The 14,131-nt window shown below is 35.6% G+C and overlaps 2 protein-coding genes and 1 long non-coding RNA gene across 6 annotated transcripts in view; 2 read left to right on the top strand and 1 right to left on the bottom strand.

Annotated features, from left to right (window-relative positions):
* Positions 1 to 2,377: 2,377 nt before the first annotated feature.
* LOC102226705 (C-type lectin domain family 4 member D-like) lies at positions 2,378 to 8,676 on the top strand. Its single transcript, XM_005815985.2, has 5 exons — positions 2,378 to 2,480; positions 2,567 to 2,740; positions 4,742 to 4,893; positions 4,973 to 5,094; positions 8,345 to 8,676. Exons 1-5 carry the CDS (start codon positions 2,465 to 2,467, stop codon positions 8,505 to 8,507), a joined length of 627 nt encoding a protein of 208 aa, XP_005816042.1. The 5' UTR covers positions 2,378 to 2,464; the 3' UTR covers positions 8,508 to 8,676.
* LOC102226965 overlaps positions 8,529 to 14,131 on the bottom strand; it is a 28,230-nt gene continuing 22,627 nt past the window's right edge. For 2 of the 3 annotated variants that reach the window (XM_023330390.1, XM_023330391.1), the window contains 7 exons: positions 13,672 to 14,109; positions 13,154 to 13,390; positions 12,712 to 13,074; positions 11,306 to 11,557; positions 11,065 to 11,165; positions 10,918 to 10,961; positions 8,529 to 10,168 (listed from right to left, as the gene is read on the bottom strand). In XM_023330390.1, the coding sequence (XP_023186158.1) occupies positions 10,138 to 10,168; positions 10,918 to 10,961; positions 11,065 to 11,165; positions 11,306 to 11,557; positions 12,712 to 13,074; positions 13,154 to 13,390; positions 13,672 to 14,109 (1,466 nt within the window). In that variant the 3' untranslated portion in view covers positions 8,529 to 10,137. The remainder of the gene's footprint in view (positions 10,169 to 10,917; positions 10,962 to 11,064; positions 11,166 to 11,305; positions 11,558 to 12,711; positions 13,075 to 13,153; positions 13,391 to 13,671; positions 14,110 to 14,131) is intronic. The other variant, XM_023330392.1, reaches the window with a different exon arrangement.
* LOC111608056 overlaps positions 11,429 to 14,131 on the top strand; it is a 39,432-nt gene continuing 36,729 nt past the window's right edge. For both annotated transcript variants that reach the window (XR_002752512.1, XR_002752513.1), the window contains exon 1: positions 11,429 to 11,516. This is a non-coding gene — a long non-coding RNA (uncharacterized LOC111608056). The remainder of the gene's footprint in view (positions 11,517 to 14,131) is intronic.

The following is a 14,131-nucleotide window of genomic DNA, read 5'->3' as shown; positions in this document are numbered from 1 at the left end:
GGGTAACAATCAACAGAGATAACAGCAGAGAGTTATGCTTCCATTAATAGGTTAGTATAGGTCTATGTACAAAACATGTTCAAAACATTTTTTGCACAAAATTATTCTTAAATAATGAGATTTCAAACTGGCTCATTCTGACTATTTTTTTCAAAGATCAATAAAATTGAATTCTGTAAGTAATAGTAACATAATCATAATATAAGCAATGATAACAGCAATAATAATAATAATATTATAAACTATAACTACACAATGGATAACGATGATGGAATAATAATGCAAGTTTTCCATCTCAAAGTAAACTTTATTTTGAAAAGAACACTTCATATTGGAACTAAAGATATTTTATATATTCAAAATAAAAAAGCAACAACCAAAAACAATAAATAAAATAGATTATGAAGTCTCTGTAAACTAATTTGCCCTTCATTACATGGAGCTGATTTTAATTTATCATGCGATTAACTGATTAATAGCTTATTACGACAGGCTTTTCTCCTAGATGTGAAACGCTGCTGATTTTTGGCACTTGAAGAACAAAATGTGTGAGTTGGAGAATCTGCTGCAGGCCGTTGTAGTTTCCTCTCTCCATCCTCCACGTCTGTCTGTTGTGACCTTGTTAACACTCCCTCTCTCTTCCCTGCACCTCCACTGCTCCCCAAAGGCCCCTGTAATCTCCACTCCTCCAGAGCCACAATATTTCTCCTCGAAATCAAATTTGTCGCCGCTGGTTGATTTATCGAGGCGGCCTCTTCTGCCTGCAGAGCCGAACCAGGGAGCTGTGCAGCTTCACCGTTCCTCTGACCCGATCGTCCACGCTCCTCTTTCTTGGTGCAGTTTGTTATATTTGCTCATGATGCTGGGATGTTTTCTCTCGCTCTTTGTTTTGGCCGATTTATACCGTGTTGCTCAACCTCAGTACTTTCCTGACTTTCATCCTGCAGAGCTTCTGGATTTGGCAGACAAATGAGTCAGACTGTTTTTAAGAACAGGTGAAAGAAACAGCCGGTACTTTCTGCTTCCTGACAGCTGATGCAAGCGCACGTTCAAAGAAAGAACACCTTTGAATAATGCGGGAAGTCCAGGGATTTCGATGATAAGAATTACTCATAATGAGTACACTTCTTTTTTCTTTGCAAACAAGTCATGGACACAGAGATAAACACTAAGCGCTCCTTTTCTCCGTTAATTAATTTGAACAACCAGCCTCATGAAGCAGAGAAGCTGACATTGTTAGTGGAATAATGGGTTGTGGGGGAAAAAACATTTTGGACATGAACCAAAACAAGACAAAAAAAAAAAGTCTGACAGTCTGTTGCAGAACCAGTGACTTGCGTGTGTGTGGGGGTGTGTTTTAAAGGTGATATTTTTGCAGCTGTCCTTGTTTATGAAGCGAATACAAATAACTTTCACACACAAACACAACTTGTGTTCCAGTCGCTGCTGAGTCATTTTTTGACTCCTGTCTTTGCCAATTTCAGGAGGAATTCAGGAACAGAGAGGGAACTTTGCTCGTCAAGGTAAACAATACCAAATCTGTGTGCCAAGACTTTAACAACCTGTTTCTGTTTGTCTAACCTGCTGGCAGGCAGCATTAAAAAAAATCATTCTACAGGGATGGTTGAGTTTTGACCTCAAAAGTATTCATGTGATAAATTAAAACGAGCTCAATAATTTCCATTTGCATGATTTGTTGTTTTTCTCTTTTTTCTCTCTTTCTACCAAATGGATGAATGATAACAGTCTTCAGTCTGTTTGGTCTCAACTAGCTGAAGGACAATTTTATTTACAGAGACTTCATAATTTATTATATTTGTTGTTTCTGTCGTTTTGTTTATTTAAAATGTCTCCCCGTTCCAGTGTTAAATATTCATTCAAATTTAAAGTTTAATTATGTTTTAGAATGTGTTCTTTTGTTATTATGGCATTACCACTATGTTAATTGAAATGGTCTCAAAACAATAATATTATCGTTATCGCAGTAACTTCTGTGATCATTTATCGTCCAGTAAAATTTCTCTTTTAGATCCAAAGATTATAACTTAAAGCATGAACTATTTTCCTTTCACTTCTCACTACTTTATGTTGGTCTGTTATTTTAAAACTCAACAACAGCAAAAAAAAAAAAACAACTGAAAGTTATTGATGTTATTACATTTACATTTCTTTTCTAAAATAAACTCTTGGTTTCCCAGATAACTTTTATAAATGGAAAGAAAGTGAGACAGAGGCCGGGATGAAACTTCCTCATCTTGCCAGAAAAGGTCAGAGAGGTCAGCACTGGTTTGGCAGAACGACGTGGCACCATTTGAGATTACGTGCTTTGATGACACGGACCAATCTGTCTGGTACACTTTTGCAATCTGTACTTTGTCTTTTCTGTAGTAAACAAACTGCTCTATAAAAACCTCCAGAGAGCCTGAAGGGACCATGTGTGATCCCCAGCTCTCCGAGAAACACGATGAATCCTGTGACCGGTGAGATGATCTTCTCCTAACAGCTGATGACTCTGTGTGTCGTCTGTCTGCTCTCTAACTTTAACGGATCTGATGTCTGCCGTTAGCCTCCGTCATCTTTGCTCTCTTGGGCCTGCTGGTTCCTGAAATCGCCTGTCAGGAACCAAAGACCCCTCAGGAAGAGGTGGCCTTTCTGAAAGTGAGGCTCGATTTGATGAAGGATCGCTACAGGCTGCTGTGTAACCAGTACGCCAATATGGCCGACAACTGCTCAGCTCCAGGTATGTTCCTCCTCCATGCTCCAGCAGATGGATATTTCAGTGTGCTGTTGCTTGCCAAACTGTTTACCTCACATATCTTTATATATGTAACCTTCTATGTTCGCCTCAGATCCAGTAGGTTGACTTCACGACAGACACACTTAACTTCACTGTTTTTATTCTAACAAAAGAGCAAATCAGGTTGGTGATTAACATCATTCCAGCAGCTTCTGTCCCACAGTTATAAAAAAAAATGGGGACAGCTGATTATGACTGTGTAGTGGTATTTAACATAAATTTACACATAACTAATCTCAACTTTAACATAAATAACAGTTAATATTTTTGTACAGGAAATAAAAGACTATAAAAGACTTCTGATAACTGAAAGATTACTTTTTGTCAAAAATTAAAACCTAAAAAAAGAAGAAGTCAAGTTGGGTGTTAACATGAGCCCAGCAGCTTCTGCCCCTATACATTAAATAAAATACAATAAATAACCCCAAACAAATTACAGAGCATTTAGCTCCCAATGATAGCAGCAACATTAATTATGATAACAGTTAAAAATGTATAGAAAGCATAGCAAAATTACTCATGTCATTAAATTTGTCTAAAATATACGTTAAAATATAATACTTGTAAAGAAAACACAGAGTGGATCCTAACAAGTACTACAGTTACAGAACAGCAACAGGAAAAGGGGGAGGAGCTGTCCGTTACGGGTTGCTATGGTAACCACCAACCGTCAAGAGCAGCGTAACAGACAATTCAATTCAAATTCAAATTCAGAAATACTTTATGTGTCCCAAAGGGAAATTAAATGTTGTTGTAACTTATTAATTTAGATTCTTCAAGTTATCGAAGATCATGAAATAAATGTAAAAAATTTACTAATTTTGACAAAGTTCACATCTATAGTATTGTTAAAATAAAACCTTATATATATGTTACAATTGTACTAATTTACCTGTGCCAATTTCCTTATTTTTGGAATGTCGGTGATTAGCTGATTCTTACATGTGAAGCTGATCTTTTTCCCTGATTTTGTCTACCTTGGCAAAGGTCACCCAAGGGGTCATGTCTGTATGTTTGCCGTTAACAATAGTGACCCCACTGTTACCAGTTCAATAACTGTTTTGCCATATTTAGCAATATTTCATACAAAAGAAATTATCGGCCAAAATCCGAATTGGCAGGTATGGCTTGTTAGAGATCGGTGACCAGCAACCGGCCAGAAAACTGACATATGTAAGATCATATGTCAAGACTGCCCTGCTTTAAAAGCATACAAGATAACATGCAGACAACAAAATTAAAGTTGCCGTCTGTAACTTTTCCAAAAATATGTTTTTTGTTAAAATTGTCACCATGTTGTGACAGTTTGTTATGAGGCAAATAATCTGTGAAAAGATCAATCTCCTCCACCTCCTCTCTGATCTACTGTTGCAGTCTGAAAAAATGCATCGTTCTTGGTCAAAAACAACCAATCAGAGCCAGGAGGAAGGTCTTAGCGCTGTCAATCATCCAAGAGCACACGCTGCTAAATGTGCTAATGGTGAAGAAACAACTTGCTCTACAGGAAAAAGGTTCTGTTGTTGTGAACAAAATGTAGTTTAACAAGAGTGAGGGGGAAGGTCTGAGCAGCGTGTACACAAGAATAAGCGATTGAAGGAATTTTACTTTTGTCTGCTAACATATCAGTTTTTTTTCTTTACCAGTTTATGGCCAAACAAATTACAGGTTTGTAACGTGTGTTTTGGACAATAAACCACTGAATCGTCGTTATAGAGAAGGAAAAATGGTTCTGTAGCATTACGACCAGATTTTAAATGTAAATGGTAAAAAGAAAACCTTGAGATAAACGTCGTGTTTACGATCATTTTAAAAACAGCCCACTACTTCGTCTGACTTGTCTATGTCTGGTTTAAAATGTCACAATCAACAAGGTCAAAATATTTTAACAAATCTGTTTAATTGCAGTACAGTAAACCTTCCCAAATGGTGTGTTTGTCCAAACAGCCGTAACTTGCACAGAGTGTCCAGCTGGATGGCTGCAGGTGGGAGACCAGTGCTTCCACATGAGCACCGACAAGCACAACTTCACCTCCAGCGCTGAAAAATGTAGAGAGACAGGAGCCCAGCTCGCCATGTTGACCACCAGAGAACAGCATGTAAGCGCTTCTGTTCATCTTAAAGGTGCAGTATCAGATAATTGGTATTGATTATTATGTTCTTAAACATAACTTTTAGGATGCTGTGGAAAAAGAAGGCAGGAGGATCGCAGGGTTTCACATTTACTACTGGATCGGACTGAGTGACAGTGTAACTGAAGGAGACTGGAGATGGATGGACAACTCACCACTAAAAACTTTGTATGTATTTATAAAAAAAAAGTTCTTTAAAATCTGTTCATCATATATTTATAAATACTTACTAAGTGTAGCTTATTGATAAAGGGATAGTCAGCTGTTTGCTGCCATCAGTAATAAAAAGGGATGTGAGATAAAAGACAAACCTTCAATAAACTTAATGTAATTTTTATTTACCCTAAGAATTTTGTACACTTTGGAAAACTGACCCATTAACAGATTTCTTCTGTTTCTTTTAGAAAACAGCCATTGTAGATAGAAAAAAATGGGGGACTAAATTTCTGGCAAAGAACTCAGAAATGTAGAGATTAATCTCTGAAATTCTCTAGAAAAGAACATAAAAAATTGTGAGTATGGAAAGTAAAAAATCTTAGAAAAAACTCAAAAATAAAAAAAAATACTTGAAAATTTGAAAAGTAAATTCTTTTTGACTTTTGGGGAAAAAAAATTTACCTTAAAAAGTCTAACATTTTTTTAAATTAAATTTTTAATTTTTTTCTAGAAAATTTCTGTAATTAATATCAAAATTTCTGAGTTTTTACTCCTCACATTTTTCTATCTACAATGACCCTAATATTACAGAGCCCCCTAGGGGACAATGGGAATCATTTAATCAAACAATACTTAACGCCAGACAAAGATAATAAAAAAAATGCAGTTTTCATATGATGATTTCATTTATTCAGGTACACAATTGTGAATAAATTGAACTCAACTTGGCTCTTTGTGAAAATGTAATCACCTTTCTAGCCGAGTTATGAACCAGGAAGGTTTCACAGCTACATCGAACGTCAGACCATATGTAGCTGCTATGGAGAGAAAAAAAAATGAAAGAAAATGAAAAGTCGACAGTTGAAAAAACAGCAAATAATGCAAATTGGAGAGTAGAAGAAGAAGAAGTGAGGGAAAGTGGTCCGTTTGACCCCCGCAGCCTAAAACTACAGCAGCATAACTACAGAAATAACTCAAGATAACATTTAAATTGTTTATGGAAAAAATACAGTAAAAGCATTTTCCTCCTTCAACCTTTATTTACACTTAATTACTAGTGTTTGAGTATGACTTTATGCAGATAATTAGCCACATGGGTAAGACACATGACATAGAGACAGTGTGTTGCAGCAGCCAATACACACTCTTGTTTACTTCTAATGTCACTATAAAATGTGAAAAACACTTAAACTGTTGAGGGAAACTCAGGTTAGTTTGATCAATAGAATAATGCATACAATCTATTATAGTTTTCAAAGGCTGCACACAAAACATGGCAACATGGTTTACTGGTATGAGACTGAAAAAAAAATCACAGCATCAACATGTGTTGGAAGAAATATTTAACTAGAGGAAATATGAATGCTTTTAACAGCAGAACTGAGTGATGATACCCAAAAGTCTGCAATAGTTTGAAATCCAGACATAAAAGATGTCATAAAAAAACTAAAAACTAAATAATAAAAAGTAGATGATTTTTTTAAATTGTGTGCAGCTCACACACGCCCACACATTGACCATAAAATGATTCATAAACTTGCACCAATGTTACCGAAACACGTCACATGTTGTATGTAGGTCATTTCTGCTGTGAAGCAAACAGTGAGACACCCACACTAGATTAATTTACATTTACAGGAATATTCTTCTAATAAATACATTTGTTTTGGAAACAGCTGATTTCAAGCCAGACCTCAGGATCAAGATGAACAAATACAGAGAGGGGCATTGTTACTTAAATATTTTCAGCATATATTTAGATTTTTAATCAGATTTTTCAGTGTTGTGTTAATATGTTAGCATTAGATTAGCATGTGGTAGTTTAAAAACTGATAAAGATCAGCAATTGTGCTTAAGTACATTTTTCCTACTTATGTAAGTAGATTTTTTTATTGGCATACTTTTGATTTTTACTTCAAGTATCTGTACTTTCTACTCCACTACATTTTGTGCTACGTAACACGTTACATTCGCGTTACATTGTGTTGAGTTTCTTTTATTTATGAGTTTGAAAGTACTCAATTAGATTTAACAGGTTAAAAAAACAACTTAATGTGGTTCAATTCTTTTGTCCACATTTTTAAAATAGTATCAAGAAATTCAAATATTGTTCCCTATTGACCCAAAGCTGAATTTACAGCAATTTAATGCTTAAAACTTTAAATGTCAGTGGAATTTCTTTGTTAGTTTTGTCTAATGCCCCTTTTTTCAGAGAGACAACTTTTACTTAAATGTGTTTAATGCAGTTAAAATAACACATTGGTTTTGCTTTGTGTTAAATACAAACTTTCAAAGGTATTTTTCATTCCTCTTTCTTATTAGCTGAATGGTATTTATAGTTGCAGGTCAATTTCTGATGCACAGAATCACACTGCAAAACTATTAAATCTCACCAACTATGTTTAGCTTCTAGTGCAAATATCTTAGTTCACTCGAAATAAGACAAAACTAACTTACAGGTAACTTTTCACCAAGACGTAGGAGCTTGTTTAAGTCAATGATTCTTTTACTAGTTGTTAGTAAAGTAATCTGTCACTGGATAAAGACATTTTTCCTATATCATAAGTGAAATAATCTTTCAGTTGAACTATTTCTTTTTCATCAATATTAAGGAATTATTGGCTCCTATTTTTAGCTGAATAGTTACTTGTAAGTTTGTTTTGTCTTATTTCAAGTGTACTAACATATTTGCAGTAGAAGTGAAACCATAAATACTTGGTAATATTTTGTTTTTTTGCAGTGCACAAGTCCTATTGTAAACTGTGTCACAGAATGTAACCACAATAAAAACAAAAGCATTATCTGCAGATTTGTTCATTAAAATGGTACACAATTGATGTATTAATGAAAATACACAAACAGTACATACACTTGATGATATTCTACACCACTGAATTAGATTTAACAAGTACTTATACTCTCAATGCTTTCACGCATTTTTAAAAAGCACTTACATTTACTCAAGTGAAAATGTTGATACTGTACTTTTACTTTTGCTAATGTACCGTACAATTGTGTCTGTTTAATTGTATTTTAACTAAAGCACAGTATTTGTGGACTTTCTCAACCACTGAATGTGAGGACCTCATAAAAACCCTCTGTGGGACTTCCTTTACAAACCTCTAGGTGGCGCCTGGGAGTCATCCTGTGTTCTAATACAAATACCTGCTTTTGTGTCACATATCTACATTTCCTCTAAAGATGGTTCTGATCGGTCTTTGTGGAAACACTGGTTTCTGTTCTTGTTTTTTTTTTTTTAAAGGTTCTGGAGTGTTGACAGATCAGAACCAGACAACAACCAATCCCAGGGTCCTGAGGGAGAGGACTGTGCGGTGGTGGACAGCTACACTCAGAGCTGGTACGACGTGCCCTGTGAATTTGAGTATCCTCGAGTCTGTCAGAAAGGCGCCACGCCGCTGGTATAAACCAACAAACCACCGCTCAGCTGCTGCATACTGATCCTTTATTGAAATACCTCATAATACAGTCATTATATTACAGCTTCACCTTTAAATCAACTTTATTTTTCTGGAAAAAACCCCCATCCTGTTTCTACTTTTGGGAAATAAAGTATCACCATCTGTACAAAATATATATATATATGTTGAGTATTTTTTTTTATTTTTATAAATGGATAACTATATCATGAATAGATAATAAAATATAATTGAAAATACACATTACATGACAATACACAATCAAATTACAATAAAAAACAGTATTTCTACAATAATAAATTTACAATATTACAGATATGTTACATCTTAAGTACAATTTTCTGACTCCAAAATGATTCTGACCCTATCAAGGAAAGAGTAAAACTCTTTATATATATATATAACTAAACTTATTGCTGGATTTAAATTGGAAACAGTAGAAAGACAGCATGTCAACATCAATAAGGCTGTCAGGAGGTACGATTGGGAAGCAATTAATGGTGAGGGAGAGGTTATGAACTGTCAGTCATTACAGAAAAGCAAATATAATCTCCAATGAATCACTAATCTATATGGTTTAATATATAAAAAACCTTCAGGGAATCATTAAAAGCTTCTGTGCAGAGGAGAAGAGGATTAAAATCAGTTTTGTCTGACTGGCGGAAAAGACAAAATCCTCCATGGATTGTTAAAGTTACTTTTTAAAACTGCTGAAATAACCCTATACTAGTGTATCCAGAAATGTTTCTATAAAATGTAAATATAAATAGCAAAAAAAGAAAGAAACCTGCTGCCTTTTTATGGTCTGAACACTTAAAGTTGATGCATATGGCCAATCAAGATGCAGTCCTTATGAGATATTTTTATAATCTCTTTGCTATTTTTGAACAAAGAGACTTTGAATATTATTTTAGACGAACGTATTCTGATTTTATATTTGAAAGATTGTCTTGACTCTTTTGAACGGCTGGTAAAAACGGCTGGCATTTCGGCCGACCTCTTTCCATTTGATATCAAACCGACAAACATCTCAGTTTAAATCTCAAAGTTGTTATTTATTTCTACAAACTATAACAATAAATATTGTTCAGTGTGTTCAAATCATTTGTATAATCTAATTGTATAGTTATTTTCTGAAAAATTTAAATTATATTGTATTTCCACTGATTGTAGTTGTTCTTCCTGTTGGACAAAGTTTACTTTTGCAAAATATGCAAAATTATGATCACTGATGAAGCCAAAGTAGCAAGCAATTACCAAAGTCACATCTTAAAAAATTACTGAAAATCATTTGTTGGAAAAGTAGTTAAAACTGTTTCCAAGTTGACTCATTTTCATTAAGATGCAAAATTAAAAATATCAAATATCTGACCTGGTTGAAATGACCATTATTAGTAAAAAAACAATCCAAAAAGGTAAGAAAAAGTGATTGATATGTACAATTTCTACATTTGTTTCCTCTCTTTTTTCATTTTAGCGATGTCTACAAGTTTCTGTCTCTTCTGTCTCTCCTTCAACACATGAAAGAGAGTTAGCACAGTTCAGAAACGACGAGGGTCCGTTTGGGACAGAATTGTTTGCATGACGCCCTGATGTCCTGCTGTGATCATCCCAACCGTCAGGCCTTGTAGAAACCTTTTGGCTTTGGGCTGAAAAACAAACAAAAGAAAAATGTTTAGTTCAAGAAAAGAGACACAAATGTTCTTGATTCTTAAAGGTGACCTATTGTGCAAAATTGTATACTTCCATTTGGGTTTTGACTGCTTCTAAAAAAAACAGCCCAAGGGCTTTTAATAAAAAACGCCCAGTCGTTTATTGGCAGTAAGTTAATGTTTTTCGGTGTCTGGAAAATGAGCCGTTTCAAAAACCTCTCAATTGTGTCACTTTCAATGGGCACTGTGCCGTTACCTAGCAACCCCAGCAGAGTTCCAGCCTGTTACCTAGCAACTCAAGTGGAGTTCCAACATGTTTGGTCACCTGGTTTTACCACTGTATGAGTTGTACTATGGCTGCTGGAAAAGACAAGTGATTCATTGTTGACTTACCATCAACAAACTGCTTGTTACATTTTTGTTGGTTGTGTAGGAAGGAATGCTAATGCTAATGCTAATGCTTTTCCACATCTGTTTGCAGCCATTTTTATGTCTAAGTGTAAACACTGAGTTGGGGGGGCGTGGTCAGCAGCACCTTATTTGGATTTAAGGTGACAAGATGCCCTAAAACATCTCTTTCTGAAAGAAGTTCAAAATGATTTTGCAATAAACATTTTTTGTAGCCTGTAGATCAATCCTAACATGTTCAAGGAAGCATAACAGGTCACTTTTAAAACTTTAGTTATATGTGTCTAAATGCATCAATGCATGCCATCCTGTCAATCCAGGAAATGATTATCGCTTACTTTTTGCACTTGCAGAGTCGATGCCTTAACTGTCTCATCTTCCGCTGATGTGAGTTACAAAAAAGAAAGACAGGCAGTGAGAAAACGAGAAAAGAAAAGCTAACATTCATGTCTGATCCAAATGAAAATGAGAAGAGTTTAATGTACCTGTCTGCGCCTGAAGAGGATGAAAGCTAGAATGAGGAGGAGGATTAGGATGATTCCAGCGGCGCATATGGTCACTATCATCCACACAGTGAGAATGGGATCTGTGGAGAACAGAGAGATAGAGTAGTCAAACAGTGTACAGTAGAGGAAATGATAAGTTCAACCAAGTTTCTGTCTTCAAGTGGCCGCAGGTTCATAACCATGTCATATTTCCTGCTCTCCTCTCGCTTCCTGTGCTCACCGATCTTCAGAGTTATCACAGCTGACGTCAGCGTCGTCGTGTTCCGCCTCAGATCACACCTCCACTTTCCAGAGTCCTCCGTTCCCACTCTCGTGATGATGAGGTGACTGGACAAAAAATCGGCTTTCGCCAAGGATGATGTATCAGGGGGGACCCATTTCACCGTGACGCCAGTTTCCAGAGGACCGCCGGTGGAGCAGGACAGGTTCAGGTGATGGCCTGAAATTAACTCCGTTCCTGGGGAGGGGGTGACTGGAGAACAAAGAAAAAGTAGATTTTGTTTTTAATTTCAAAGCAGAAAACTCACTGAAAAATAAACCTGTCACGGCCTTCTAAGTTCCAAAACCAAAGTTTTTCCAAGGATGTGGGTGGCAACAGGTGGTTTGTTTCTTTCACGCACTTCCGGCTTGATTGTTTGAAAAACTGTTAGACAAAACAGCAACTAAAAGTTTCTTACAACCTACAGTATATAAAAATGAAAGTTAACTTATCTGATCTTACAAGCTCAAAAAGTAGTCAAAAAATAGTTTTAAAAAACCTCCTGTTGTCACACCGGACACCGTCCTCCACCAAGATGTGCTTTTAATATCTTAAATTAATGGAAAGGTCTAAAAGTTACCAAAGTAATCTTAATTCAAAACAATTATTTACAGATTTTAGTTCTATACTAACTTACGTATATTCTAACTACCTAGAGAAAATATAAAGTAGCTGTGTTTAAATTACAAATGTGCGCAAATCTGTCAATATTCTGCTAAAAAAACATTTTTGCAATCACAGTGTTTCTATTAAATAAGAAATTATTTTAAAATCAGATGTTGTTCAAGCAATAACTCATTAAAAATGATGTTACATGAGATAGATTCATAATTCAGTCATGGCGCTAGCGCTCATCATTCATCGGCGTCTTATTCAGGCGTTGGCGTGACAAGCTCCTCGCTGCTACGTAAACGGCGTTTTGTGGAGATTAGTCTGCGATTTTACAGAAGAACTATTTGTTCAACATGTTCAAATGTCACAAACTTTTTATAAACTGTGCGATGCTGTGAGCTGGACAGTGACCAAAAAAAACAAAAATAATGCATCCTCCTTCTACTACTTCCTGTTGTTTTTGTCGTTTTCACCAGTAGTAACATTCGGCTGCTGATCATGTGACTCGTGATGCAAAAAAAATTGTTTCAATTGCAGTTTTGCAGAATACATCTATTTCGATTTGACTGAAAATCCACCTCATCATGATGCAAAAACAGGAGTTTTTTAAAGAAATTGTTGTGTTCACATTAAGCAAATTTACTTTCGTACTTTCAATTTGTGCAATTTTATGGCTAACAGAAATGCAGCTGGTGAAAGAACTTCTGTGTTGAAAACATGTAACATAAACCAGCCGAAGTTTTGTTTTCACTTACTTTCCAGCACATCTACAACCAGACTCCTGCTGAGCACGTAGCCATTTTTAAATGTGATGGAGCAGTTGTAGGTCCCTCTGTCTTCTACCCTCGCCAGATTTCTGTGCAATGAAAAATTTCCACCATCTGTGAAGTTTTTATAGCTCAGTTCTCTGGCTGTATCCTCCTGTTTCAGCTGTCCATCCTTTGATGAGAAGGAGAAGAGAGTCTGTTGATTGGAAGATGTTTTCGGGGTGAAGAGCCACTCAATTGTCTCAACGTTGGACAATATTTTTTGCACAAACTCTTTGGGAGTAATCCAAAAAGGAATGCTAAGAGGGAGGTTTGTAGATGTGTAGACATATTTGGAAGCAGAGGAGAAGTCTGAAACAGAGAAAAACCGTAAAAAGATTCAAACATTTTTCCAACATGCAGCAATCTGTGTTCACAATCAATCACTCACCAACAACAGAAACAAAAAATTTGAATTTGTTCTCTTTTCCGCTATCTTTCACAACACACTCCCACTTTCCATTGTCTTGGCTTTCAGCTTTCTTTGTGACTGATCCTTGGATAGGAGATGCTTTGTTGCCCGTTGGTTTTATCCAATAAACTGAGTGTTTTCTTTTAGTCTCAGCATTGCAGTTCAGAGACAGACGATGTCCAGGGATCAGGAATGGTCGTTGTTCCTCCATACTCACTAACATAAAAACCAGAATGTATAGATACGGAAATGTGAATTTAAAATCTTAAAAAGAAAACTTTCAATAAGGAATATCTCAGCTTTATTTTAGTGATTTTGTAGGTTTTCTTGGAAGTGAAAAATTTAAAAAGCTATAAAAAACTGATCAGATAAACTAAAAGTTGTAGGTAAATACTTTAACTCTGAGCAAGACATTGAAAACATTGTTCATATATTTTGCCATGTTAAAGTTAAATGTCTTGTGGTTAAAATACAAAACATTCATAATTTTTTCTTACCCATGACTTTGATCAGGTGAAATTTTACTGTGGTATATAGATTAGTACCATCTTTCACTTTGCAGACGATGGTTCCAAAGTTTTCCTCTTGCATGTTATTGATGATCAGACTATTGGTAGAGATGGACAACCTGCTGGTCCAGATTTCGCCAGAAACTGATGCAAAATTGATTGAATACAAAACAATGTCAAAAGTACCACAAATTACAATAATTATTAATATTGCTTTTATTGGTAAACTCCAAAAAGATAGCAAGCTTCCATTTCCAATGCTTTGCTTACCTGGATTAACATGTTTTCTACCAAAATAGGAAACGTCGGCAATCTCAATCTCAGGGCCTCTTTCAAAGAACCAGCTTACGTAATATTGTTGAGGGAGGCCTGGAGAAGTCAGTACAGCCCTTTCTCCAACACGATGATAAAACACTTCATCAGCCCCTAAAAGTGAAATAATATTAAG

The sequence above is a fragment of the Xiphophorus maculatus genome, chromosome 3 (assembly GCF_002775205.1).
Source record: "Xiphophorus maculatus strain JP 163 A chromosome 3, X_maculatus-5.0-male, whole genome shotgun sequence".
NCBI classification, from domain to species: Eukaryota; Metazoa; Chordata; class Actinopteri; order Cyprinodontiformes; family Poeciliidae; genus Xiphophorus; species Xiphophorus maculatus.
The sequence above is the reverse complement of the archived record's forward strand: the minus strand, read 5'-3'. Positions and strand labels throughout refer to the sequence as shown.